Source organism: Giraffa tippelskirchi, chromosome 12, assembly GCF_054371585.1.
Source record: "Giraffa tippelskirchi isolate mGirTip1 chromosome 12, T2T-mGirTip1v1.2.pri, whole genome shotgun sequence".
Classification (NCBI taxonomy): Eukaryota; Metazoa; Chordata; class Mammalia; order Artiodactyla; family Giraffidae; genus Giraffa; species Giraffa tippelskirchi.
In genome coordinates this window covers 74,932,453-74,959,343 of record NC_137286.1, presented here as the reverse complement: position 1 = coordinate 74,959,343, position 26,891 = coordinate 74,932,453, and the positions used below count along the sequence as shown (strand labels likewise).

The 26,891-nt window shown below is 40.9% G+C and overlaps 1 protein-coding gene across 8 annotated transcripts in view; it reads right to left on the bottom strand.

Annotated features, from left to right (window-relative positions):
* DIAPH3 (diaphanous related formin 3) overlaps positions 1-26,891 on the bottom strand; it is a 543,512-nt gene that overhangs the window by 477,650 nt on the left and 38,971 nt on the right. For 7 of the 8 annotated variants that reach the window (XM_081551708.1, XM_081551712.1, XM_081551711.1 and 4 more), the window contains one exon: positions 13,923-14,090. The exons of the other annotated variant lie outside the window; for it this stretch is intronic. In XM_081551708.1, the coding sequence (XP_081407834.1) occupies positions 13,923-14,090 (168 nt within the window). The remainder of the gene's footprint in view (positions 1-13,922; positions 14,091-26,891) is intronic. 8 annotated transcript variants of the gene reach the window in all.

The window sequence follows — 26,891 nt, the reverse complement described above, 5'->3', positions numbered from 1 at the left end:
AGGCTGACTTCTCTAGAGAAGAAAATTAGACTGAAAAAAAAAAAAACCTTCACGATTGGAAAAGGCTCTACTTGCACACTTCCTAATGAGCGAAAGAGGAACTTAAACATTAACATAACCTTTATCCTTGCAAAACTCCCCTTTCTAATCGTTTGTTGACTGGGTCGACAAACTCCCACCAGGCAAAATCCAGTGCTCCTAAATCATTTATTTTCTCATTTATCTGGACCTAGAAGAAACAACACCGCTCTGACATTATCCCCCGACAAACGCAACCCATGAATCAACTTGACAATCGCCTTACACGTCTACCCCCTCTTTCTCCTCCTCCTCCTATTTGGATTATTATTTGGATTGCTTTTAAACAACCTTTCCCCAAATGTTTCCATTTCTACCTAAAGGAGAGGGAGAAAGGTGACAACTAACAGATCAGAACAAAGCATTACCATAGAACCTCTCTTATTTTATCTCGTCAAGCCAAAATATACTTTCATAGTTTTTAAGAAATAAAAAAACCCCATGATACAGAAAAAGTAGATTTGTAAAAAATGCTAATGCTTGAAATACAGTGCTAGTAGGAATCTATAGCAGTCAATAAGCACTTAAAGAACTAACACAAAGGAGTCCTCCTTGGTTTCTTTTCCTTCAGACTCCTAGTGACCCTTAAGACATCACTCACACATCAAACACAATAGGTATTCATTCGTTTGTCTGGCTGAAGAAACAGCCAAGCATAAATCCTTAACACCAACTACAAAAAAGGAAAAACAAAGATTAAAAAAGGAAAATCATCTGTAGCATGTGCCCAAAGAGTGACAACACTGAAGGAGGACGGCAAGATGAACTCTGCTCCCTGCAACCGCCCCACAAAGTATCCAATTCAATGTCATCAGTTCACTCGAGCTCTTCTTTTTCCTCTGGACCTTACATTTCAAAGATACCTGAACTGACTACAGAGCTAAGAACACAAAGATATCTCAGGAGTTAACTCTATGTGCCCTTATTTGTCTTCTCTTGCTTAGACGTGGTATTCACCAAAGCAGAAGAAGCAAAGCCGCTCATCCAACAATTCATGCAGTACACCCTGCGGAAGCATAACGGGGACAAACGGAGACAGGGAAATGTTCCAAGCCCATTCAAATACAGTTCTCACGAAAATATTAGAAACCTGATCTAATTAAATAATGAATAAACCAGAAATTTATCATACATAGTCACTCATTTGATCAGTAGTGGATGATACACTCCATTTAAAGGATAAAAATTAGCAGAGCCACGTGTTTACCCTATCAGAAGAAGATTCTAGTGAAGGGCTGGCCAACTTTATTCAAATAACTGAAATGGAAAATGAAAAAAAAAAAGAAAAAACCTTTACTAAATACTTTAGGAACAGGGTAAAAAAAAAAAACAGATTAACTCTTTTCTGGTGTTTTCTACTCATTGCAATGAAAGGAAAAAGAAAGGGATAAGAACAGAAAAAGATGTAAAAGTTAGCCACAGATAGCCTGATTATAGACATAGAAAAATATGAGGAACTCTACAAATAATAAAAACTGAGAATTCAGTAAGATTACTGAATGCAAAAGGCAACACACAAATTAATAATCTTACTGAAAATTTTAAGTTTTTAAAAATATTAGTTACATTTTAGAAACAAACCAAGGTATAAATCTTATAAAAGATACACACAACCTCTAGTGGGAAATTATAAGTGTTACAGTTTAGGAACAGAAAAATATCTAAATAAATAGATGTAATATAGCCAATGTTCACAGGAAAATTTAATATCACAAAGATATTTATTCTGTCTCAATCAATAAATTTATTGCAATTCCAATCAAGATCCCAACAGGATTTATAATAAAACTTAATTGATTGTAAAATTAATGTAAAATCACAAAGGGGCCAAGAACAGTGAGGATAATTTTGAAGAGAGGAAGGAAGTCCTAGATGTCAAGGCTTATTATATAGTTAAAGTAATTAAGACAATGGATATAACTGCAGAGCTAGACAAATACAACAATGAAACAAAATCAGTCTTTAGAAACAAACACAGATATGAGCAATAACTTGATATATAACAGTGGATATATTACAAATGATGGACAAGAATGGCTATTCAATATAACATAATAGTCTATTATATTAATAATGCTATTAATATAATAGAAAAACTAGTTACCCATGTAGGAAAAATACTGTCTCATATCAGATTTTAGGGATATAGGAGAACAGACCTATGATGTCAGGATAGAGAAGGATTTCTTGAAAAACATACAGATGATATATTTAAGACTATTTAAAAATCAAAATGGAGTAACTATGGTTCAGGCATCCAAATGGAGCCAGACCATTATAGATGTGGTTTTAGACACATTCCTGCATCACTGAGAATGTGAATTTTCTCTCAACTTTAACAAACTGAAGAACACAACCAACCACTTGAAAACAGCATATGCTAGCTGCACCCTTGTGGTTTTCTAACAAGGAACAAGCCTGACTGCATCCTGGATCGATTCCTGTAGCTCTAACCTCTGTGCCCTGTCGCCTCTCTTAGTCACGCTGGCTCTGCACCTTTATAAAAAAAATGGTGCCTACAGCCTGAAATATACACGGTAGCCTATTCTTAAGGCTCTACCTCCCAGGTTTAACCCTTAAATGTATAACACTTTACTCACTGGGCTTTCCTGGTGGCTCAGCAGGTAAAGAATCTGCCTGCAACGCAGGAAACCTGGGTTCAATCCCTGTGTTGGGAAGATTCCCTGAAGAAGGGAATTGCTTCTCACTCCAGTATTCTTGCCTGGAGAATTCCATGGACAGGAGACTAAATATTTAATCCTTAAATGTATAACATTTTCATTCATATAGAGAAAAAATGTTGAGGAGCAGAAATAACATTTGTCTTGTTGAAGATTTACAGGAACCATGTGGACAACGGCAAGAACAAAGAATTTCTGCACCAAGAACTCTGCAACAACTGCCACCTCTTTCAGTATAAAAGCAGCCTCTGGGGCCCTAGTCCACCATCCTCTAGACCTGCTGGCTTTCTAAATAGGTCATTATTCCCTGCCCCAACAGCTCGTCTCTCCACTCACTGATGCCCTGCAAGAAGCAAGTACCACCAGCTCAGACTGGGTTAACAGGTTCAAAGTCCATCCCCTTTCACAACTGTGTCATCATTTCAGACCCCAGCCTATCCCTGCCCAACAAGCACTGTTACATCTTTCCAATTCCAGTTCTAATACCCTTGCAGGGTTTTTGCCCTTCTAAGCCTCCCCCAATTTGCAGTCCACAGGAACAGAACTCAAGTGCTCCTTGAATCTGTATCTCCTGGGCTACAGTCGCACAGTCCCAGTCTTTATTCAGTCAGGTCTCTGTTTCTCGGAAATTTTAGTTAACAACACAGAAAGATGCGATTGAAAGGAGTACATCAAGTATTTCAGTAAATTACATGCGTTCTGTTCTTTTTTGTATATGTCAAAAAGAAGGCTGGGATTGAAAAAGCACACAAAGCATTTCAATTAATTATATATGTTCCACTGTTTTTTGTGTACCTCAAATACCCTATTTAAAAACAACGCCACTGAACAAAAATAGATTCAACTTTATAATACATCTGAAAATTGTTTCAAAATTAAATTTTGAATGGCTTTAGTATTATCTGTACTATGTTTCCTCACACTAAAGCGAAAATATGTATTAAATAGCAGGTCATCTAAGCTCTTAATGCCAATAGACACTTCAAACACATGCTTAAGAGACAATGCTAACGGCAATCGATAAATGCACTTTCTCCTACATTACAATAGAGCCTAGTAAACATATTCCCAGGAAAAGATTAGAGCATTACTATTCATCCTTAAGTACTTTGTGCAATTTTATTAGACCATTTCTTCCATGCTTACAAGTGATGACAGGAAGTCCAGAATTTAAATAATTTTTTTCAAAGTAATTCTGTCATCACTGGCACTCATTTAATGCCTGGGGACGATCACAGCTTGATAGATGACCTTGCATCTTTTGTTCTCTCAACATATAGTGAAAGTGAAAAGACAAAAAAGGTATGAATACATGAAAATTCTCTTCCTATTCATTATTTTAACATTTTTATGTTATCCAGCAAACCAAAATTTGATAATTAATTACCACCAAAACATAGAATTGAAGGTGAAAAGAAATATCAAATCTTAGACATCTTAAAAGTCAGAAAGATACACTTGATTCAACAGGCAGTTATTTGAGCTGATAAACCAGCTGAATAATGTTGCATGGATTTAATCTAGCATAGAGACATATCAAAATAATAAAGGATAAAATTACACAAGGGACTTACACACAAGTTCTGAGGAGTGAAAGATCTGGGCACTGATCATTTTAAGTCATTGATGAAAAAAACTACAAAAAACACAAATAAGTGGAAAAATATCCTGTGTTCATGGGTTGGAAGAATTAGCATAATTAAAATGTCCATCCTATTCAAAGCCATCTATATATTCAATGCAATGCTATCAAGATTCCAATGGTATTCTTTATAGAAAAAAAGAAATAGAACCACCAAAGACTATGAATAACCAAAACAATCTTGAAAAAGAACAAAGTTGCAGACATTACACATCTCAATTTTGAACTATATTACAAAGCTACAGTAATTAACACAACACAGTACTAGTATGAAAACAAACCCAGAGACAACAGAACAGAATCAAGAGTACAGAAATAAACCTATGCTATATGATTGACTAATATTTGAAATGGGAGCCAATTATACTCAATGGGGAGAGACAGTCTCCTTAATAAAGAAGGAAAAACTGGATAATCACATGCAAATGAAAAAGAAAGAAAAGAAAGAAACTGGACCCCACCTTATACCACTCACAAAAATGAACTCAAAATGTATTAAAGACTTAAATGTAAGACCTGCAACTCTAAAACTCCTAGAAGAAAACATAACGGAAAAGCTTTTCCATGTTGGTTTTGGCAATGAGCTTTCTGACCATGACACCAAAAGCACAAGCTACAAAAGCAAAAATAAATGTGAAGGATTTTATCAAATTAGCTTCTGTACAGCAAAACAGAATCTCAAAAATCAACAAAATTAAAAAGCAACTTGTGAAATGGAGAAAATCTTTGCAAGCTACATATCTGATACGAGGTTACTATCCAAAATACATAAAGAACTCATACAACTCAAAAGCAAAGAAATACTATCTGATTAAAATTGGAAAGAACTAAAAAATCATTTTTCCAAAAAAGTTAAACAAATGGCCAGCAGGTACATGAAAAGAGACACAACATCACTAATTATCAGTTAAGTTCAGTCGCTCAGTCGTGTCCGACTCTTTGTGACCCCATGCACGCCAGGCCTCCCTGTCCATCACCAACTCCCGGAGTTTACTCAAACCCATGTTCATTGAGTCAGTGATGCCATCCAGACATCTCATCCTCCATCGTCCCCTTCTCCTCCTGCCTTCAATCTTTCCCAGCATCAGGGTATTTTCCAATGAGTCAACTCTTCGCATCAGGTGGCCAAAGTATTGGAGTTTCAGCTTCAAAATCAGTCCTTCCAGGACTGATCTCCTTTAGGATGGACTGGTTGGATCTCCTTGTAGTCCAAGGGACTCTCAAGAGTCTTCTACAACACCACAGTTCAAAAGCATCAATTCTGTGGCGCTCAGCTTTCTTCACCATCCAACTCTCACATCCATACATGATCACTGGAAAAACCATAGCCTTGACTAGACTGACCTTTGTTGGCAAAGTAATGTCTCTAGTTTTTAATATGCTATCTAGGTTGGTCAGAACTTTCCTTCCAAGGTGTCAGCGTCTTTTAATTTCATGGCTGCAATCACCATCTGCAGTGATTCTGGAGCCCCAAAAAATAAAGTCTGACACTGTTTCCACTGTTTCCCCATCCATTTCCAATGAAGTGATGGGACCAGATGCCATGATTTTAGTTTTCTGAATGTTGAGCTTTAAGCCAACTTTTTCACTCTCCTCTTTCACTTTCATCAAGAGGCTCTTTAGTTCTTCTTCACTTTCTGCCATAAGGGTGGTGTCATCTGCATATCTGAAGTTATTGATATTTCTCCTGGCAATCTTGATTCCAGCTTGTGTTTCTTCCAGCCCAGCGTTTCTCATGATATACTCTGCATATAAGTTAAATAAGCAGGGTGACAATACACGGCCTTGACATACTCCTTTTCCTTTTGGAACCAGTCTGTTTTTCCATGTCCAGTTCTAACTGTTGCTTCCTGACCTGCATAAAGGTTTCTCAAGAGGCAGGTCAGGTGGTCTGGTATTCCCATCTCTTTCAGAATTGTCCACAGTTTATTGTGATCCACACAGTCAAAGGCTTTGCCATAGTCAGGGAAATGCAAATCAGAATCACAATGATGTATCACCTCACATAGTCAGAATTGTGTCAAAAAGAAGTATCAAGTGCTGGGGGGAATTTGAAAAAAAATGCACTCCTGGTGGAATGCAAATTGTTACAATTACTATAGAAAGTAGTATGGATGTTCCTCAAAAAGTTAAAAATAGAACTATCATATGACCCAACAGTTCCACTTCTGGGTATTTATCTGAAGAAGGTAAAAACAGTTACTTGAAACATACCTTCATGCCCATATTCAATGCAGCATTACTTAAAATAGCCAATATAAAGAAACAACTTAAATATGTGTTGACAAATAAATGGATAAAGAAACTGGTGTGGGTGTGGGGGAGAGGGGGCAGGGTGTGATGGAATACTATTCAGCCATTAAAAAAGGAAATCTTGCCACCTTGTGGCAACAGAGATGGGCCCTGAGAACACTATGCCAAGTGAAATAAATCAGGTAGAGAAAGACAAATGTGTATGTTATCACTGAAATGTGGAATCTAAAAATATCAAACTCATAGAAACAGCATTGATTGGTGGTAGCCAGGGGCTGAGGGGTGGGGAAATGGTCAACGGGTACAAATCTACAGTTATAAAATGAATCAGTTCTTAGGATGTAATGAACAGTATGGTAACTCTAGTTTTACAAAAAAAAAAATCATATACTTGAAAGATTTGAAGAGCGTTAAGTTCTCACCACAAGGGAAAAGATGATAATTATGTGAGGTGATGGATGTGTTAACTGACCTTATTGTGGCAATCATTTTTAAAAATATACATCTATCAAATCATCACATTGTGTACTTTAAGTTTACACAATATTAAATGTCAACTGTAACTCAATAGCACTGAGAAAAAATAAGAAAATGAACTGAAGTTTAACATCTTTTAAAGAGCTCAATTATAGCTGCTCTTTGTAAAAGACTCAGCAGAGTGTCAGAATATACAGGATGTTCTACAATATGAAAGGGCTCCAATTCCTTAGAAGGAGTGTATAGTGAACCAAAGCAGATAAAGACAAGACAAAAGGGACAGAGGCAACACTCAGAGGAAATAAAAGGACAGACAGAGGACGAAACAGGGAAAGTAAAGCAGTATGAACTGGCTAGAGGAGGAAAGTCAGGGGAAGGGAGAAAGTGTCCTGCTACCACAGGAAAGAGAAACCCAAGAGGCCAGCTATGCAGCGTGACACGGCGCAAGCAGGGTCTGACGGATGGAAGGCCACTTGCAGTCAGAGGGGTCTACGTCCGCAGCAAAACAGCCCCCAAAGGCAAAGCTCTGGGCAGAAAGCGCCAGAGTCAACTATTCTTTGTGGAGGCCAGGCTCTGAAGGGAACAAGACGGGGGCTGGGCACAGCACAAACTGGCTCCCCACGGAGGACATGGAGAGCAGCGGGGAGGAGAATCGCAGGGCGAGGAACAGAGCAGGGCCCCCACGGCCCCACCGAGGGCGCTGCAGGCTCTGAGCGGAGCAGCCCAGAACGGGCAAGGGAGAGGCTTTCTCCGGATAAAAGTTAACTTATTTAAATTAAACTAGGCTTGCGTTATCTTGAAAGTAAATGGAAAACTCTGGGACCTGTGGTGAAAGCTATCTGGCAGCAGGCAGGAATAAGCTGAAAGGGCTGGTTGAAAGAGGCACTTTGCTGGAACAAACAGGTCACTTTCAATCTGTACCTGCCATGTTCACCTTGGTCAAAAAGCCAGCTACACAGACCTACCGTGAGTTCAAGAGCAACCATTGAAATCTGACATCCAGAAATCAAAGTTGTGTATATAGCGATGCTCATGCAACTATTTCATATATCTAAGATCCACAGAGAAACCAAAATGAGCTTTCAGATCAAAATTCTCCTTTCACTGGATGAAAACGGGAGGAAAAAAGCCCTTAAGAAGTAGCAGAACTAAAAACTCATTATTACTTTTTAAAAGTGCACTAAAACTGTTACCCAGAGACCAACTAAATCATTTTTCAAATAAAAGTGAAATAAGTACAAATGTTGAAGGATGACACTGTACTTTGCATTCATTAAGCAATCAAGTCAGTCCTTCTCAAAGAACCATCACGAGGAGGAAACAGAGGTGTTCTTTTTTACTTCATGCAAAAAAAAAATCATCTAAGTACCTCTGAGAACATTACATAAGTTTTTTAAACTGTACAATGCCAAGACAAAGAATCTAGTCACAACTTTTAAATGAAACTTCATTAAGGCAAATGCCAAAAAACAAAAATGGCAGATCATTCAACGTTGCTTCCTCTGAAGGATTTTTATTAATAAAAATGGTACAGATAGGCAAAGCCAAAAATAAACCCCAACCTAAATCTAGCATCCTCCCCAGACCTAGAAATAGCTTTAAATGTGTCAGATGTGGTACTCCGATTGACAAGCCTGAAAATCACCAGGTGAGTCCACATTTAAAGAAGGAGAAAGGCCCTTCTCAGCTTCAGAATCTCCAAGTTCTCCCTGCAATGTACTGTGATACCATCAAGGTATCAGAAAGGCAAAGAACCCACTCCTTATTTCTTTTAAAGCCTTTAGTTGTGACAAACTCACTCATTAGCAAATTGGCAGTCCTAAGAAAGCAATAATCCACTTTACTTCTGCTGAGTAAAGTGAGTTTGACTGCAAAAGATCATCTGCCAACAGGGAGACCTGTTTAAGATTTAACAAGTGATCTGGTCCAGTTATTAAATATGTCAACACTTCAAAGGTGCCAATATCCATCTGCCCTGTTCACATAAATAAAACTAATACTCTTAGCTAGGAGCAGGGTAAGGTTAACAGAAAAATACTTCTAAAGTCATCATTTTCACAACAGAAAACCATCAATTATGTTCTGTACTTCCTATGTGGTTATACTTTGACAGCTTGTGGTAAGCCTTCGCAAACGTCTATCACTGGCCTACTTGCTCTACTTACTGAGATGACACCAGCAACTATGATACAAAGGAGAAAACTCTCTTAACAAGGTAAACCAAAAAAGTACCAATCCAGAATCTCACAGACAATTTAGGCAGTGGTTCAAACATATGATGCCTGAATGAGGGGGCACTTGACTATCTTGAGTCCTCAAAGGTAGTCTTGAAGAAATCTACTTTATACAAGTCTCATAAACAGATGCAAGTTCAGTTCAGTCGCTCAGTCGTGGCCGACTCTTTGCGACCCCATGAATTGCAGCACGCCAGGCCTCTCTGTCCATCACCAACTCCCGGAGTCCACCCAATCCCATGTCCATCGAGTCGGTGATGCCATCCAACCATCTCATCCTCTGTCGTCCCCTTCTCCTCCCGCCCTCAATCCTACCCAGCATTAGGGTCTTTTCCAATGAGTCAACCCTTCGCATGAGGTGCCCAAAGTATTGGAGTTTCAGCTTCAACATTAGACCTTCCAATGAACACCCAGGATTGATCTCTTTTAGGATGGATTGATTGGATCTCCTTGCAATCCAAGGGACTCTCAAGAGTCTTCTACAACACCACAGTTCAAAAGCATCAATTCTTCGGCACTCAGCTTTCTTCACCATCTAACTCTCACATCCATACATGACCACTAGAAAAACCATAGCCTTGACTAGACGTACTTTTGTTGCCAAAGTAATGTCTCTGCTTTTAAATATGCTATCTAGGTTGGCCACAACCTTCCTTCCAAGGAGTAAGCGTCTTTTAATTTCATGGCTGCAATCACCATCAGCAGTGATTTTGGAGCCCAAAAAAATAAAGTCTGACACTGTTTCCACTGTTTCCCCATCTATTTCCCATGAAGTGGTGGGACCAGATGCCATGATCTTAGTTTTCTGAACGTTGAGCTTTAAGCCAACTTTTTCACTCTCCTCTTTCACCTTCATCAAGAGGCTCTTTAGTTCTTCTTCACTTTCTGCCAGAAGGGTGGTGTCATCCGCATATCTGAGGTTATTGATATTTCTCCCGGCAATCTTGATTCCAGCTTGTGTTTCTTCCAGCTCAGTGTTTCTCGTGATGTACTCTGCATATAAGTTAAATAAGCAGGGTGACAATAAACAGCCTTGACGGACTCCTTTTCCTATTTGGAACCAGTCTGTTGTTCCATGTCCAGTTCTAACTGTTGCTTCCTGACCTGCATACAGGTTTCTCAAGAGACAGGTCAGATGGTCTGGTATTCCCATCTCTTTCAGAATTGTCCACAGTTTATTGTGATCCACACAGTCAAAGGCTTTGGCATAGTCAATAAAGCAGAAATAGATGTTTTTCTGGAACTCTCTTGCTTTTTCGATGATCCAGTGGATATTGGCAATTTGATCTCTGGTTCATCTGCCTTTTCTAAAACCAGCTTGAACATCTGGAAGTTCACGGTTCACGTATTGCTGAAGCCTGGCTCGGAGAATTTTGAGCATTACTTTACTAGCATGTGAGACGAGTGCTATTGTGCGGTAGTTTGAGCATTCTTTGGCATTGCCTTTTTTTGGGATTGGAACAAAAACTGACCTTTTCCAGTCCTGTGGCCACTGCTGAGTTTTCCAAATTTGCTGGCATATCGAGTGCAGCACTTTCACAGCATCACCTTTGAGGATTTGAAATAGCTCAACTGGAATTCCATCACCTCCACTAGCTTTGTTCTCAGTGATGCTTTCTAAGGCCCACTTGACTTCACATTCCAGGATGTCTGGCTCTACGTGAGTGATCACACCATCATGATTATCTGGGTCGTGAAGGTCTTTTTTGTACAGTTCTTCTGTGTATTCTTGCCACCTCTTCTTAATATCTTCTGCTTCTGTTAGGTCCATACTATTTCTGTCCTTTATCGAGCCCATCTTTGCATGAAATGTTCCTTTGATATCTCTAATTTTCTTGAAGAGATCTCTAGTCTTTCCCAATCTGTTGTTTTCCTCTATTTCTTTGCACTGATCGCTGAGGAAGGCTTTCTTATCTCTCCTTGCTATTCTTTGGAACTCTGCATTCAGATGGGAATATCTTTCCTTTTCTCCTTTGCTTTTCGCTTCTCTTCTCTTCCCAGCTATCTGGAAGGCCTCCTCAGACAGCCATTTTGCTTTTTTGCATTTCTTTTCCATGGGGATTTTCTTGATCCCTGTCTCCTGTACAATGTCACGAACCTCTGTCCATAGTTCATCAGGCACTCTGTATATCAGTCTAGACCCTTAAATCTATTTGTCACTTCCACGGTATACTCATAAGGGATTTGATCTAGGTCATACCTGAATGGTCTAGTGGTTTTCCCTACTTTCTTCAATTTAAGTCTGAATTTGGCAATAAGCAGTTCATGATCCGAGCCACAGTCTGCTCCCGGTCTTGTTTTTGCTGACTGTATAGAGCTTCTCCATCTTTGGCTGCAAAGAATATAATCAATCTGATTTCGGTGTGGACCATCTGGTGATGTCCACGTCTAGAGTCTTCTCTTGTGTTGTTGGAATAGGGTGTTTGCTATTACCAGTGCGTTCTCGTGGCAAAACTCTATTAGCCTTTGCCCTGCTTCATTCTGTACTCCAAGGCCAAACTTGCCTGTTACGCCAGGTGTTTCTTGACTTCCTACTTTTGCATTCCAGTCCCCTATAATGAAAAGGACATCTTTTTTGGGTGTTAGTTCTAAAAGGTCTTATAGGTCTTCATAGAATCGTTCAACTTCAGCTTCTTCAGCATTACTGGTTGGGGCATAGACTTGGATTACCATGATATTGAATGGTTTGCCTTGGAAACAAACAGAGATCATTCTATCATTTTTGAGATTGCATCCAAGTACTGCATTTTGGACTCTTTTGTTGACCATGATGGCTACTCCATTTCTTCTAAGGGATTCTTGCCCACAGTAGTAGATATAATGGTCATCTGAGTTAAATTCACCCATTCCAGTCCATCTTAGTTCGCTGATTCCTAGAATGTCGACGTTCACTCTTGCCATCTCCTGTTTGACCACTTCCAATTTGCCTTGATTCATGGACCTAACATTCCAGGTTCCTACGCAATATTGCTCTTTACAGCATCGGACTTTGCGTCTGTCACCAGTCACATCCACAGTTGGGTATTGTTTTTGCTTTGGCTCCATCCCATCATTCTTTCTGGAGTTATTTCTCCACTGATCTCCATTAGTATATTGGGCACCTACTGACCTGGGGAGTTCATGTTTCAGTGTCCTATATTTTTGCCTTTTCATACTGTTCATGGGGTTCTCAAGGCAAGAATACTGAAGTGGTTTGCCATGCCCTTCTCCAGTGGACCACAATCTGTCAGACCTCTCCACCATGAGCCATCCGTCTTGGGTGGCCCCACACGGCATGGCTTAGTTTCATTGAGATAGACAAGGCTGTGGTCCGTGTGATCATATTAGCTAGTTTTCCCTGTCGGCCGCCACCCCCGGCACCCGGGCCCTGGCCTGGCCTAGGCCCTGTAGGCCGCCGCCCCCGGCCCCCTGCCCCCGGCCCCCGGCCCGGCCTAGCCCCTGTCGGCCGCCGCCCCCGACCCCCAGCCTGGCCTAGGCTCTGCCGGTCGCCGCCTCCGGCCCCCGGCCCGGCCTAGCCCCTGTCGGCCGCCGATCCCGGCCCCCGGGCCCTGGCCCGGCCTAGGCCCTGTCGGCCGCTGCCCCCGGCCCCCGGCCCGGCCTAGCCCTTGTCAGCCGCTGCCCCCGGCTCCCGGCCCACCCTAGCCCCTGTCGGCCCCTGTCGGCCACCGTCCCCGGCCCCCCGGCCCGGCCTAGGCCCTGTCGGTCGCCGCCCCCGGCCCCCGGCCGCTGGCCCAGCCTAGCCCCTCTCGGCCGCCGCCCCCGGTTCCCGGCCCCCGGCCCGGCCCAGGCCCTCTCGGCCGCCGCCCCCGGCCCCCGGGTCCCGGCCCGGCCTAGGCCCTGTCGGCCGCAGCCCCCGGCCCCCCGACCCGGTCTAGGCCCTGTCGGTCGCCGCCCCCGGCCTTTTTCTTTCTCTTTCCCACACGACGACCGCCGGGCAGGCCCCCCTCCCGACGGCCGCGGCGGTGGCGGTGGCCGCGGCGGTGGCGGTGACCGTGGCGCGCCACGCCGCGCGCCACCCCGACAGATGCAAAGGCTAGCAAAAAAAAGGGGGGGGTTACATTCCCCTTGTTCTGGACTGAAATTATATTAACTCGTGATTATAGAAGAGTTACAAAGGCACATCCCAAAGCAAGGGAGTTAAGTGTCTGCAGACCTAACTGTGGCAGGACTATGCAAACATGCTTGTTGTGAGAACTAAGAGCTCAAACAAGGCCCCCAAACCAGCACACTTAACACACAGAGGAGCGTCATGACTGTCATTCTCCAGTGCACCAACCCTAACAGACATGCCACTCAGACACTCTATTTACGATAAAAGTATGTCATTTGATACCTTAGAGGGTTTATGTTTGTATGTGCTTCTGTGTAAAACAACTGGTATGACACTTTCTTCGGATTCTTGTTTTTGTAATCCTAAAACTCTATGCCTTGAGTGCTATCTTAATGACATCAGAAATCACCTATGGAACCTAAGTTTCAGACACATTTATTTCCATGAACAGAAGCCAAAGCTAAGGCTTTTACATCAAACATTTTATAATGAATCAAAATTCTTACCATCATCTTTTCAAAAAGCTCTAAGATTTCCTTCTCTGACAGTGGTTTTGGAATGTTTTCATTCATTTCTGAAGAGCACTCATTGTTTGAAAATGCGGTCCTCAGGTTGGAAAGTGGAGGCCTCTCTTTCTTGCTCCCTGGAATTCTTATGCTGGCAAATCTATCCATCTATGAAGACAGAAAAAACAAAAAGCATACGTGTGAGTATTCCCTTCTCAACAACACTTACTTAACTTCCAAGATGAAAAAACAGGGTCAGTTATATCATCACTGTGATTTCATCAGGAGGCATTCAATTTAGCACGTAAAATTTAAGATTAAAAGAAATAATAAATATAAAAATAAGTGAAGAGTCTTCATAACCATCCTGTCTGAAGGCAGGAGAGGCAACCTCAAAAGATTCTTTCCAATCTTAAGACTGTAGAATGAAGACTCTAATGATAAATGACCTTTGCTACAGATAAACAAATTAAGCATTTTTACAAAGGCAATTTAGCTAATTTGGTGGTTTAGTCGCTAAGTCGTGTCTGATTCTTGCAACCCTGTGGACTGTAGCCCGCCAGGTTCCTCTGTCCATGAGAGTCTCCAGGCAAGAATACTGGAGTGGGTTGCCATTTCCTTCTCCAGGGGATCCTCCCAACCCAGGAATCGAACCCTGGTCTCCTGCATTGCAGGCAGATTCTTTACCAACTGAGCCACGAGGGAAGTCCAGCTAATTTGGTGGCTGGCACCCACACGGGTGCTCAGAGTTCACCCTCTAGGCCCCTCCTCCAGTGCCCTTTTCACAGCACATACTGCACTCGGACTGGGAGGAGACGGGGGGACGCAGGCACTTTGAGGACTGAGTTTTACTTACATCCCCACCGCCTGGCCTGACAGACATCACATTTCTCTTTACTCAGATGAGTCTGTATTTGAACTTTATGAACAACTACAGAGTAGACTGAAGCCTCAAGAAATAAAACTGGGTTTTTACTGCAATGAGATTTCTTCTACAATTTTATCAACAAATAGTTCACAGATATTTGAAAATGCATAGATTAGTTTATTAATTGTTCATTCATTGAAAATAGCGTAAATTTAGCAAGTTCTATTCCTCATAGAGAATCCAGACACACACACCATTTCAAGTGGTAACCATCAAAAAGGGAAAGAAGGGTACTTAAAAAACACTATGATCCTGGAACTGTTCAGCATAACTGTACACACATTAAGCTACTGTTTTCACCATATATATGTGTAGTACATAAACTTGTACTATGCACTGTGGTAGCCATTAACTACGTGTGGTTATTTAAATGTAAATTAAATTTTAAAACTCAGTTCCTTCGCTGCCCTAGTCACATACCAAGTGTTCAAGAACCACAAGAGACTACTGGCTCCCACACTGGTCAAACACATAAAGTACACTTCTATCATGACAGAAGTTCTACTGAATAGAGCTACGAGGGCCCGTTAAAGAAATATAACACTTAAATTCTCTATTTAAAAAGACAGTAAGTCACAGTATTGATTATTCACTTCACTAAAGAAACAGGATTTTTTTCAAATAATAATGTGCTGTGCTTAGCTGCTCAGTCATGTCCAACTCTTTGCAACCCCATGAACTGCAGCAAGCCAGGCTCCTCTGTCCATGGAGATTCTCCAGGCAAGAATGTCCGAGTGGGTGCCATGGCCTCCTCCAGCAGATCTTCCCAACCCAGGGATCAAACTCAGGTCTCCTGCATTGTAGGCGGATTCTTGACCATCTAAGCCACCAGGGAAGCCCATGAATACTGGAGTGGGTAGGCTATCCCTTCTCCAGGGGAACTTCCTGACCGAGGAATTGAACTGGGGTCTCCTGCATTGTAGGCAGATTCTTTACCAGCTGAGCTACCAGGGAAGCCTTCAAATAATAATATGCCAAGATAATAACACTTGTCTTTCAAAACAGGCCTTTAAATTCACTTTGAAGAGAACCCTTAGGAAAAACAGCATGTACTATATGTGCTCACATGGCCCATCCAACACGAACCAAACGTTGAAGTACTAACAACACGACAGCTCCTGGCAGCATTACAGAGCCCACAGTACCACTGCTCTCATCCTAACACCAAGAGAAGCCAGACACCCAGCAAAATTCCTCTCGCTGTTGTTTTCAACCCATCAGGAAGCTGACCTCAGGAAGCTAAGAACACAAGGAAATCTGTACTGACTAATACTGGGAGGAAACAGACTGCTATTATCCCTGACAACAGCTGATGAAGAATAAATTCAGTAAAGGTAAAGAAAAACCAGCCAAGTTTTTTAACGAACTATTGACAGCCACATGAGCGCTGGCATGAGAGATTAGACTTCCAAATCCTAGGTCATGAAGTCCCAGCCATGGAGCGAGTCTGCACCCTCCGACCAACTCTTTCCCTCAAGTCTTCACACACTACAGGGGGTAGATGCCAGCGGCCAGGGTTAGAGAAGGAAAGCCGAATGTGGGGATGCTCCCTGAGGCAGGAGAGGCCTCTCTCAGCAAAGCAGCTGCCTGCCAAAGCCTCTGGACCAGCCAGAAGACCTGAGAGAAACCCAGACCTTTGGAGCACACGTGCCAGCTGCTATCTGAAGGCTGGGGGCAGGATACCAAGTCTCTGAAGAAAGAGAGCCAGCAATGGAATTGAAAACAAAAAAAGAACACTGCAGAAATCCTAAAAATGGGCATCAAGACTTTAAAGCAGAAAGAGATATTCCATGGTTCCCAAAGCCAAAGTTCAACTGTTAATGCCAAAAAGCAAATTGCCAGAATCTCATTAGCACTCAGATCCCAAGTCCACAAAGCATCTGAGGCCACAGACAAGCTGAATAAAACTAAAGCAGTAGGAAGACCAAACCCAGCTCAACTAGAGATCACAGAGACATAGCCCCCATTCCAAGAGTCTGGAAGAAGAGCATGCCCTCTCTTGGAAGCAAATATTATTTAATTTCTACTGTAATTCAATAAAATGTCCACCATCCAATCAAATGTTCCTAGACACAATGGAGCCAGAAATATGGCCCACAGTCAAAAGAAGTGACCGAGAGACAGCCTAGAGGGCAGAATTACTAGACAGACTATTTAAAAGAAGATTTATAAAAATAATGCTAAAGGATATAATGAAATTACCACCATGCAATGGGGAATTTCAGTAGCAAACCATGGACACTATTTTTTTCAATCTATTAGAATGAAAAGTGTATCAGAAATGAAGAATTCATTACATGGGCTTAAAAAGAACCTGAACACTGTTGAGGAAAGAACTGGTGAACCTAAACACAGGTCAATAGAAAGGATTCAACCTGAAACAAACAAACAAAAAAACAGAACAACCAATATTCATGATACAACATGAAATGTTGTAACACAAGTGTAACTGGGGTCCCCAGCAGAAGAGAAGGAGTATTATAAAACAGATATAGAAATATACATATACGTATATCAATTCACAGAGAAGCTCAGCAATCCCCAGAAAAAATACAAAACAAGCAAACAAAAAACCCATACGTAGGAACCTCACAGTCAAACTACTGAACATTAAAAATAAAGGGCAAACCATAAAAATACAGCCAAAGAAAAGAAGACATTATATACAGGAAAAAAAACGATACAAATTTCTCACCAGAAACAATGCCAGCAAAAGACAACCGAATGGCATCCTTGAGGAACGAAAGAAAAATAACCTCATCCTAGAATTCAGTGTCTAGTAAAAATACTTTTCATAAACAGAAGCAAAAGAAAGACATTTCCAGGCAGGCAAAAGCTGAGAGAATCTGTCTATAGCAGACCGCCACTAGAAAAAGTGTCAAAAGAGGTTTTTCATGCAGAATTGATGGAAATGGAATACCAAATATAGAAAAAGAAATAAAGAGCAAGTCAGTGATACAAAAATAAATGAGCTATGTGAATGTAAACAACTTAAATAACAATCAAGTGGAGGAGAGAGCACATAAACAGGTAATTATATGGCTATGTAGAAAATGTAATAAGAAGTATATACAATGTAGCAAAAGAAAAAGGGCAGCCAACTCACCAACATAAAACCTCCCTGCTGTGAAACAGCTCAGAAACATGAAATTATTTCATATGAATATATGTCCAGAAGTTATATCTCTATGGACATCAGTACTTCAATTCTTGATACTTGTTTTAAAAAACTAGGGACATCGAACAGTTGTTTTAAGAAATGGGGCTGGTTCCTCAGTCTTTTGAATCACTACTTCACTGCCATCACTTCTATACATGTAACATCAATCCTTGAGTGTAGAAACTATACTGACTCCTCTTCACACCACACACACACAAAGTTAATTAATATGCTAAACTTATAAGGAAGCTAAATTAAGCAAAACACTATTAATGCAACATCAATATTATAACTGTAAACATGTCAATGAATGGGAAGAGTAAGCTTAAGCAATTCACAAGCTAATTTATGAATACTTAACTTCCAACAGTGCTAGAAGAAATCCAAATTTTAGTTTTCACCAAAAATCAAAATGCTTTAAAATAAAAACCTCTAAAAGTCATAAAAATAACAATAACTAATTATTTTTTCTTATTTGTTTTTTTATTATTATTTTTTTAATTTGTTTTGCCATACATTGACATGAATCCATAACTCATTATTAATTGAGCCCCTTCTATATCTACACACTGTGCTAAGAGACTGAAATGAAGCATCAGGTTGAATGCATTTGTTTAATTCTTCAATGAGGAAACTAATTGTTTAAATAACAAAAAACAAGCTCCAAAACACTATTATACATAAAAATGTCATGCTATTTAGACTACAGTGACAGACTTTATTTTCTTGTGCTCCAAAATCACTGTGGACAGTGACTGCAGCCATGAAATGAAAAGACGCTTGCTCCTTGGAAGAAAAGCTATTACAAACCTAGACAGCATATTAAAAAGCAGAGACGTCACTTTGCCGACAAAGGTACGTATAGACAAAGCTATGGGTTTTTGCAGTAGTCATGTATGGATGTGAGAACTGGACCCTAAAGAAGGCTGAGCGCCAAAGAACTGATGCTTTCAAACTGTGGTGCTGGAGAAGACTCTTGAGAGTCCCTTGAACAGCAGGGAGATCAAACTAGTCAATACGAAAGGAAATCAACCATGAATATTCACTGGAAGGACTGAAGCTGAAGCTCCATTACTTTGGTCACCTGAGGCGAAGAGCCGATTCATTGAAAAAGACCCTGACACTGGGAAAGACTGAAAGCGGGAGCAGAAGGAGACAACAGAGGATGAGATGGTTGGATGGTATCATCAACTCAATGGACATGAGTTTGAGCAAACTCCAGGAGTTGGTGATGGACAGGGAAGCCTGGCATGCTGCAGCCCATGGGGTTGCCAAGAGTCAGACACAGCTAGGCAACTGAACAACAAATTTAGACTACAAAATAGCACAAAGAAAAAAAAATCAATGCACTATGATTTTAGACATAGAACTGCATTTGTATCAATAAATAAAACTACAATTTGTACAATAATAATACAGAATTAGCACATCTCCACCATATGCTTAGCACCTAAACACTGGGGGAGGGTTGGCTTTTATTCAAGTGTTAAAACAAATGTGCACCAGATCTCTAGCCTAGCTAGCTAATGACAAGATAGGAAAAATTAGCACATCCCTCTTCTAACTCCTAAATCTATAAAGATGTAAAAAAAAAAAAAAAAAATCAGTGTTTCATAATTTCAATGCTTTTATTTTCCTAGATCAGAAAGGAATTAAAGAAAAATAAGGAAGGAGCCATGGGAGAAAAATAAATACAACCCTTCCTCCTAGACTAGAACAAACAGTCAACTGAATTTGTTGAAGACCTCAGGGTTAAAGTGAAAACATTCCCAGGTATGTAATGCTCTATCGAGTGCTACAAGTAGATTTCAAATACTGTGGGCACTATTACAAAGCTAGGTGCAGAGTGAACGTTATTATCAAGTCAGTGTAAATGTTCTAAGGAAGTTTTATCTTTTTTTAAAGGGATGATTCTATGACTCTACTCATAAATGGGGGGGGTGGAATCACTCCTAATTCATCTTTCATGGAACTACACACACAATTTGCTTAAAGCAAGGCACAAGAGAACATAAAAGCAAACTTTTAAAATAGTTTTGTACATAAAAACACAACAGAAATCACCATCATCCTGTGTTCATCGACTGTTGTTTACATTTGGCAATTTGACTGCAACCGTATGTATTTTACAATGTGCACTTGGATGGCTACTCTTAATTTTATGTGAAATTCTCTTAAAGTTGAGATAGAAACACAACCCAAGTAGGCGAAAAACACAGTTTGCCTTTGTTGAAGAGCTGGTTAAATTCACAGAAGACGGAGGGAATGCCATTACAATGCTATTTGGAGGAGGCATGCCATGCTTAATTAATATGGCAGTGAGCTGTTAATAGAAATAAAAGTACTTCTCACCTCTCAGCGTCAGATTAAAAGGCGGACCACTCCATCTAAAGTAGTATATGAGCCCACTCACATCCCTGTCTGTCACAGCACACGGTTTATTCCCTTCATCTGCGCTGAGTATGACTTAAGAAAGCCTGTCATTTTCTTCTGTAATTGTTGACTCTGCCTCTCTCCCACTAAAATGTAAGTGCCACACTAGACAAATCATCAGCTGTCTTAGCTGTGCTGGCCAGTCTCCAGGACAGCCCTCAGGGATCCCCTGACTTGTGTAAGCAGCAGCACACTATGAAAATTACAGAGTGTCACTTCAAGACTAGGTCACAAAAGACATTACAGCTTTTGTCTAGCTCCTTCTTGGATGACTCATGCTAGGATATGCCTGGTGCCAGATCACAAGGACACTCAAGAAGACGTAGGGGGAAGCCCACGGGGCAAAGATCTGAGCTAACAAAGCTAGAGAAGCAGGGAGGCAGCGTGCCAACAGCCACGTGTGTGAGCCTGGATCCCAGAAGCCCCAGTCAAACCTTCAGATGACGAGAGCTCTAGCCAGAACCTTCACTGCAACCTCAGGAGACACCAAGCCACAACCACCCAGCCCAGCAACTTCCAAACCCCCGACCCACAGAAACAGTATGAGATAAGAAATGTTTGCTGATTTGGTTTAATCTATTACACAGCAGCAGATTACTGATAGTCACCATTGTGTGTTTAGCTTACAAAATAGTATCCGGCAGCCAATTAGTACCTGAAGGTATGACTAAGCAATTACTGGATGATAAAATATATAAAATATAGTGCCATCCCATAGATGATTACCACTTGGGGGAAAAAAAAATACAGTGACAAATTACAAATAAAGGTAAAATACTGTAAATGCCCTCAAGTAAATTAGTAACAGATAGAGACCAGTGATTAATTCTGGGGTGGAGAAGAAATCTCAAAAGAGTCTTTGGAAAGTGATGCAAAGGAAACCAGGTGAGGCTAAATCAGAATTACAGGAGATGGCGCATGTTAACAGCTGAAGAGTTCCATGATCTTTACTGAAATGCAAGTGACATCACTGTCGCAAAGAGACATCATTCTGGGGAGGAAAACTGGCCAGGCAAGAACACTGGAATGGGCTGCCATTTCCTTATCTGTCTTTAACCAGAGGATCCTTTGAAAAGATGAAAATGTATCACCGCCTCCCCAAAATTACTTACTTACAATGATTTGTTCACATTTAGATTTTATGTAGTATTTTAATATCATGAAGTGAGAAATACACTTAACAGTTATAATCTTAAAATTCCTTTAAATTGCTTGAAAATAAGTTATGCCATGAAATTAAAAGACACTTGCTCCTTGGAAGAAAAGCCATGACAAAACTAGACAGCATATTCAAAAGCAGAGACATTACTTGGCCAACAAAAGTCCGTCTAGTCAAAGCTATGGTTTTTCCAGTAGTCATGCATGGGTGTGAGAGTTGGACCATAAAGAAAGCTGAAAGCTGAAGAATTGATGCTTTTGAACTGTGGTGTTGGAGAAGATTCTTGAGAGTCTCCTGGACTGCAAGGAGATCCAACCTGTCCATCTTAAAGGAAATCAGTCCTGAATATTCGTTGGAAGGACTGATGCTGAAGCTGAAGCTCCAGTACTTTGGCCACTTGATGCGAAGAGTCAACTCACTGGAAAAGACCCTGATGCTGGGGAAGACTGAAGGCAGGAGAAGGGGATGATGGAGGATGAGATGGTTGGATGACATCACCAACTTGATGGACATGAGTTTGAGCAAGCTCCAGGAGTTGGTGATGGACAGGGAAGCTTGGCATGCTGCAGTCCATGGGGTTCAAAGAGTCGGACACGACTGAGCAACTGAACTGAACTGAATATGCAGTATGTATTCCACAGCCAAGTGCCATATGCAGAGTAGCCGGTGGAAGTGCCCACATAGGAAAGAGACTTTCCTTATCTGTGATAAAGTCACAGGCCCAAAACTACTGTTCGTATGTTTGGCTCATCATTTGGTTTTTTGTTTTGCTTATGTGTATAATTTTTTAAAATACTAAGTTTTACTTAAAGGTTAATTTAAAAGATTTAATCCTTTTCCCATTAAATTCAGTTATACCATGAATTCTACCACAGACCCCTTGGTGGTCCATAGACCCCAGAGTAAGTGTCCCCAGTAGGTAGGGGTGGAATAATAACAGAAATAGTGGTGTAAAAGAAAGGAACTTAAGTTCTAATGCCTTCAATGAATCAGTGGGAGGGATAAGATGACCCGCAGGTGAGACTAACATGGAGAAATGCAATAGAAATGCTCAAGAGCTGGAAGCCTTTGAAGGAAAAAGCTACCAGGAAAATAGTCTTCAAATAACCCCTAGGTTTCAAGCACAGCAACAAGTAAAGCAAACATCCAAAGATGACAGACTTTGAGTTCCAATGGGCAAAGTAGGAGGGTTTTTGAAGGCTTTAGAAGTTGGGAGATACTATCAGATTAGAAAAATACACGGACCTGGATTGGGGGAGAAGCATATGCATGCATACTGAAGATGTGGACTACAGAGGTTGTGTCCAGTCAGCAGAAAAGTGATTTGAACTATCATAACATTAATAAATATTAACTAGGAAACAGAAATCAAACCAAGTGGACTGTATCTTAATTCATCTTACCTCTGCCCTCTGCCCCTACCACCACTACCCTAGTCAGGCCACCTGGACACTTGGTACAGCCTCCTAACTGGCTCCAGTGTCTTCACCAGCCCCTGTCCCTACCACTCCCTGAGCTAATCTCTCCACAGATCTTACTGAAATCCAAATCAAATCATGTCCCTCACTCCTGTGCCTCTGTAATCCCACTGCTCAGAGGATGACACTCAAATATCTTACCATGGCTCAAAGGTCCACTTTAACCTAAATCTTACTTCCTCTTGAGAAAATCTCTTCATGACTCCACCACCATTAGACTATATGATCTAGATGTAATGAATAACCTAGAAACTTCTACACATGCACAAGCTATTTCTTGTGCCTAGATCCTTTCCGTTTATCTGGATAATTTCAATTCAGACTTCAGTTTGCACTACATCTCATGTAGTAGCCTTTCTGACACCTCAAGACTGTATTAGATGCCCATACACCTAGTGCTTCCCCACTATACAGTCTGTGTACTACACTAAGGCAAAAAGGACACTGAAAGATGAACTCCCCAGGCCGATAGGTGCCCAATATGCTACTGGAGAGCAGTGGAGAAATAACTCTAGAAAGAATGAAGAGACGGAGTCAAAGCAAAAGCAACACCCATGTGTGGATGTGACTGGTGATGGAAGTAAAGTCCGATGCTGTAAAGAGCAATATTGTATAGGAACCTGGAATGTTGGGTCCATAAATCAAGGCAAATTGGAAGTAGTCAAACAGGACGTGGCAAGAGTGAACATCAACATTTTAGGAATCAACGAACTAAAATGGACTGGAATGGTTGAATTTAACTCAGATGACCATTATATCTACTACTGTGGGCAACAATCCCTTAGAAGAAATGGAGGAGACATCAGGGTCAACAAAAGAGTCCAAAATGCAGTACTTGGATGAAATCTCAAAAACGACAGAATGATCTCTGTTCGTTTCCAAGGCAAACCATTCAATATCATAGTAATCAAAGACTATGCCCCTACCAGTAATGCTAAAGAAGCCAAAGTCGAACAGTTCTATGATGACCTACAAGACCTTCTAGAACTAACACCCAAAAAAGATGTCCTTTTCATTATAGGGGACTGGAATGTAAAAGTAGGAAGTGAGGAAATATCTGTAATAACAGGCAAATTTGGCCTTGGAGAACAGAATGAAACAGGGCAAAGGCTAATAGAGTTCTGCCAAGAGTACGCACTGGTCATAGCAAACACCCTCTTTCAACAACACAAGAGAAGACTCTACACATGGACATCACCAGATGGTCAATACAGAAATCTGATTGATTATATTCTTTGCAGCCAAAGATAGAAAAGCTCTATACAGTTAGCAAAAACAAGATTGGGAGCTGACTGTGGCTCAGATCACGAACTGCTTATTGCCAAATTCAGACTTAAATGGAAGAAAGCAGGGAAAACCACTAGACCATTCAGGTATGACCTAAAACAAATCACTTACGATTACACAGTGGAAGTGAGAAATAGATTCAAAGGATTAGATCCAACAGACAGAGTGTCTGAAGAACTATGGACAGAGGTTTGTGACACTGTATAGGAGGCGGTGATCAACACCATCCCGAAGAAAAAGAAATGGAAAAAGGCAAAATGGTTGTCTGAGGAGGCCTTACAAACAGCTAAGAAAAGAGAAGAGAAAGGCAAAGGAGAAAAGGAAAGATATATCCATTTGAATGCAGAGTTCCAAAGAATAGCAAGGAAAGATAAGAAAGCATTCCTCAGTGATCAATGCAAAGAAATAGAGGAAAATAATAGAATGGGAAAGACTAGAGATCTCTTCAAGAAAATCAGAGATACCAAGGGAACATTTCATGCAAAGATGGGCTCAATAAAGGACAGAAATTGTATGGACCTAACAGAAGCAGAAGATATTAAGAAGAAGTGACAAGAATACCCTGAAGAACTATACAAAAAAGGCCTTCGTGACCCAGATAACCATGATGGTGTAATCACTCACCTAGAGCCAGACATCCTGGAAAGCGAAGTCAAGTGGGCCTTAGGAAGCATCACTACGAACTAAGCTAGTGGAGGTGATTGAATTCCAGTTGAGCTATTTCAAATTCTAAAACATGATGCTGTGAAAGTGTTGCACTCAATATGCCAGCAAATTTGGAAAACTCAGCAGTGGCCACAGGGCTGGAAGAGGTCAGTTTTCATTCCAATCCCAAAGAAAGGCAATGCCAAAGAATGCTCAAACTACCACACAACTGCACTCATCTCACACGCCAGCAAAGCAATGCTCAAAATTATCCAAGCCAGGCTTCAACAATACGTGAACCCTGAACTTCCAGATGTTCAAGCTGGATTTATAAAAGGCAGAGGAACCAGAGATCAAATTGCCAACATCTGCTGGATCATCGAAAAAGCAAGAGAGTTTTAGAAAAACATCTACTTCTGCTTTATTGACTATGCCAAAGCCTTTGACTGTGTGGATCACAAGAAACTGTGGAAAATTCTGAAACAGATGGGAATACCAGACCACCTGATCTGCACCTTGAGAAATCTGCATGCAGGTCAAGAAGCAACAGTTAGAACTGGACATGGAACAACAGACTGGTTCCAAATCGGGAAAGGAATACACCAAGTCTATATATTGTCACCCTGCTTATTTAACTTCTATGCAGAGTACATCATGAGAAATGCTGGACTGGATGAAGCACAAGCGGGAATCAAGATTGCCGAGAGAAATATTAATAACCTCAGATATGCAGATGACACCACACTTATGGCAGAAAGCAAAGAGGAACTAAAGAGCCTTTTTACGAAGGTGAAAGAGGAGAGGGAAAAGGCTGGCTTAAAACTCGACGTTCAAAAGAAGAAAGATCATGGCATCTGGTCCCATCACTTCATGGCAAATATATGGGAAACAATGGAAACAGTTACAGACTTTATTTTCTTGGGCTCCAAAGTCACTGCAGATGGTGACTGCAGCCATGACATTCAAAGACGCTTGCTCCTTGGAAGAAAAGTTATGACAACCTAGACAGCATATTAAAAAGCAGAGACATTACTTTGCCAACAAAGGTCCGTCTAGACAAAGCTATGGTTTTTCCAGTAGTCATGTATGGATGTGAGAGTTGGACTATAAAGAAAGCTGAGAGCCGAAGAATTAATGCTTTTGAACTGTGGTGTTGGAGAAGACTCTTGAGAGTCCCTTGGTCTACAAGGAGATCCACCCAGTCAAGGAGTGGATCTAAAGGAGATCAGTCCTGAATATTCATTGGAAGGACTTATGCTGAATTTGAAGCTCCAATTCTTTGTCCACCTGATGCGAAGAGCTGACTCATTTGAAAAGACCCTGATGCTGGGAAAGACTGAAGGCGAGAAGAGAAGGGGATGACAGAGGATGAGATGGTTGGATGGCATCACTGACTCAGTGGACATGAGTTTTGAGTAAACTCCGGGAATTGGTGACGGACAGGGAGGCCTGGCGTGCTGCCATCCATGGGGTTGCAAAGTCAGACACGACTGAGCAACTAAACTGAGCTGAAGTGAATATTCAAAATATCTCAGAGTTATATTTATCCACATCTACTTAAAGTACAGTTTCTAATTACATATACTCAAATATTATAATACTATATGCTTGAAAGGAAATACAAATTAGTTCTATAAATATCACATTATTTTCAAGACCTAGACAAAAAGTACCCAAAAATTACCTGAAGATATCAACAATTGCTTTCTACTTGCCAACCTGACACAGGCATTGTAATCCATTTCAGTGATATTCACGAGTAAAATCATTAGGAAGAAAAAAAAAATTACTACCATTCCTGCCAGTCTGTATTCCAGGCTGTCCTTTGAAACTCAGCTGCAAAGTCACCTTCTCTATGAAGTTTTCTCCAAGACCACAA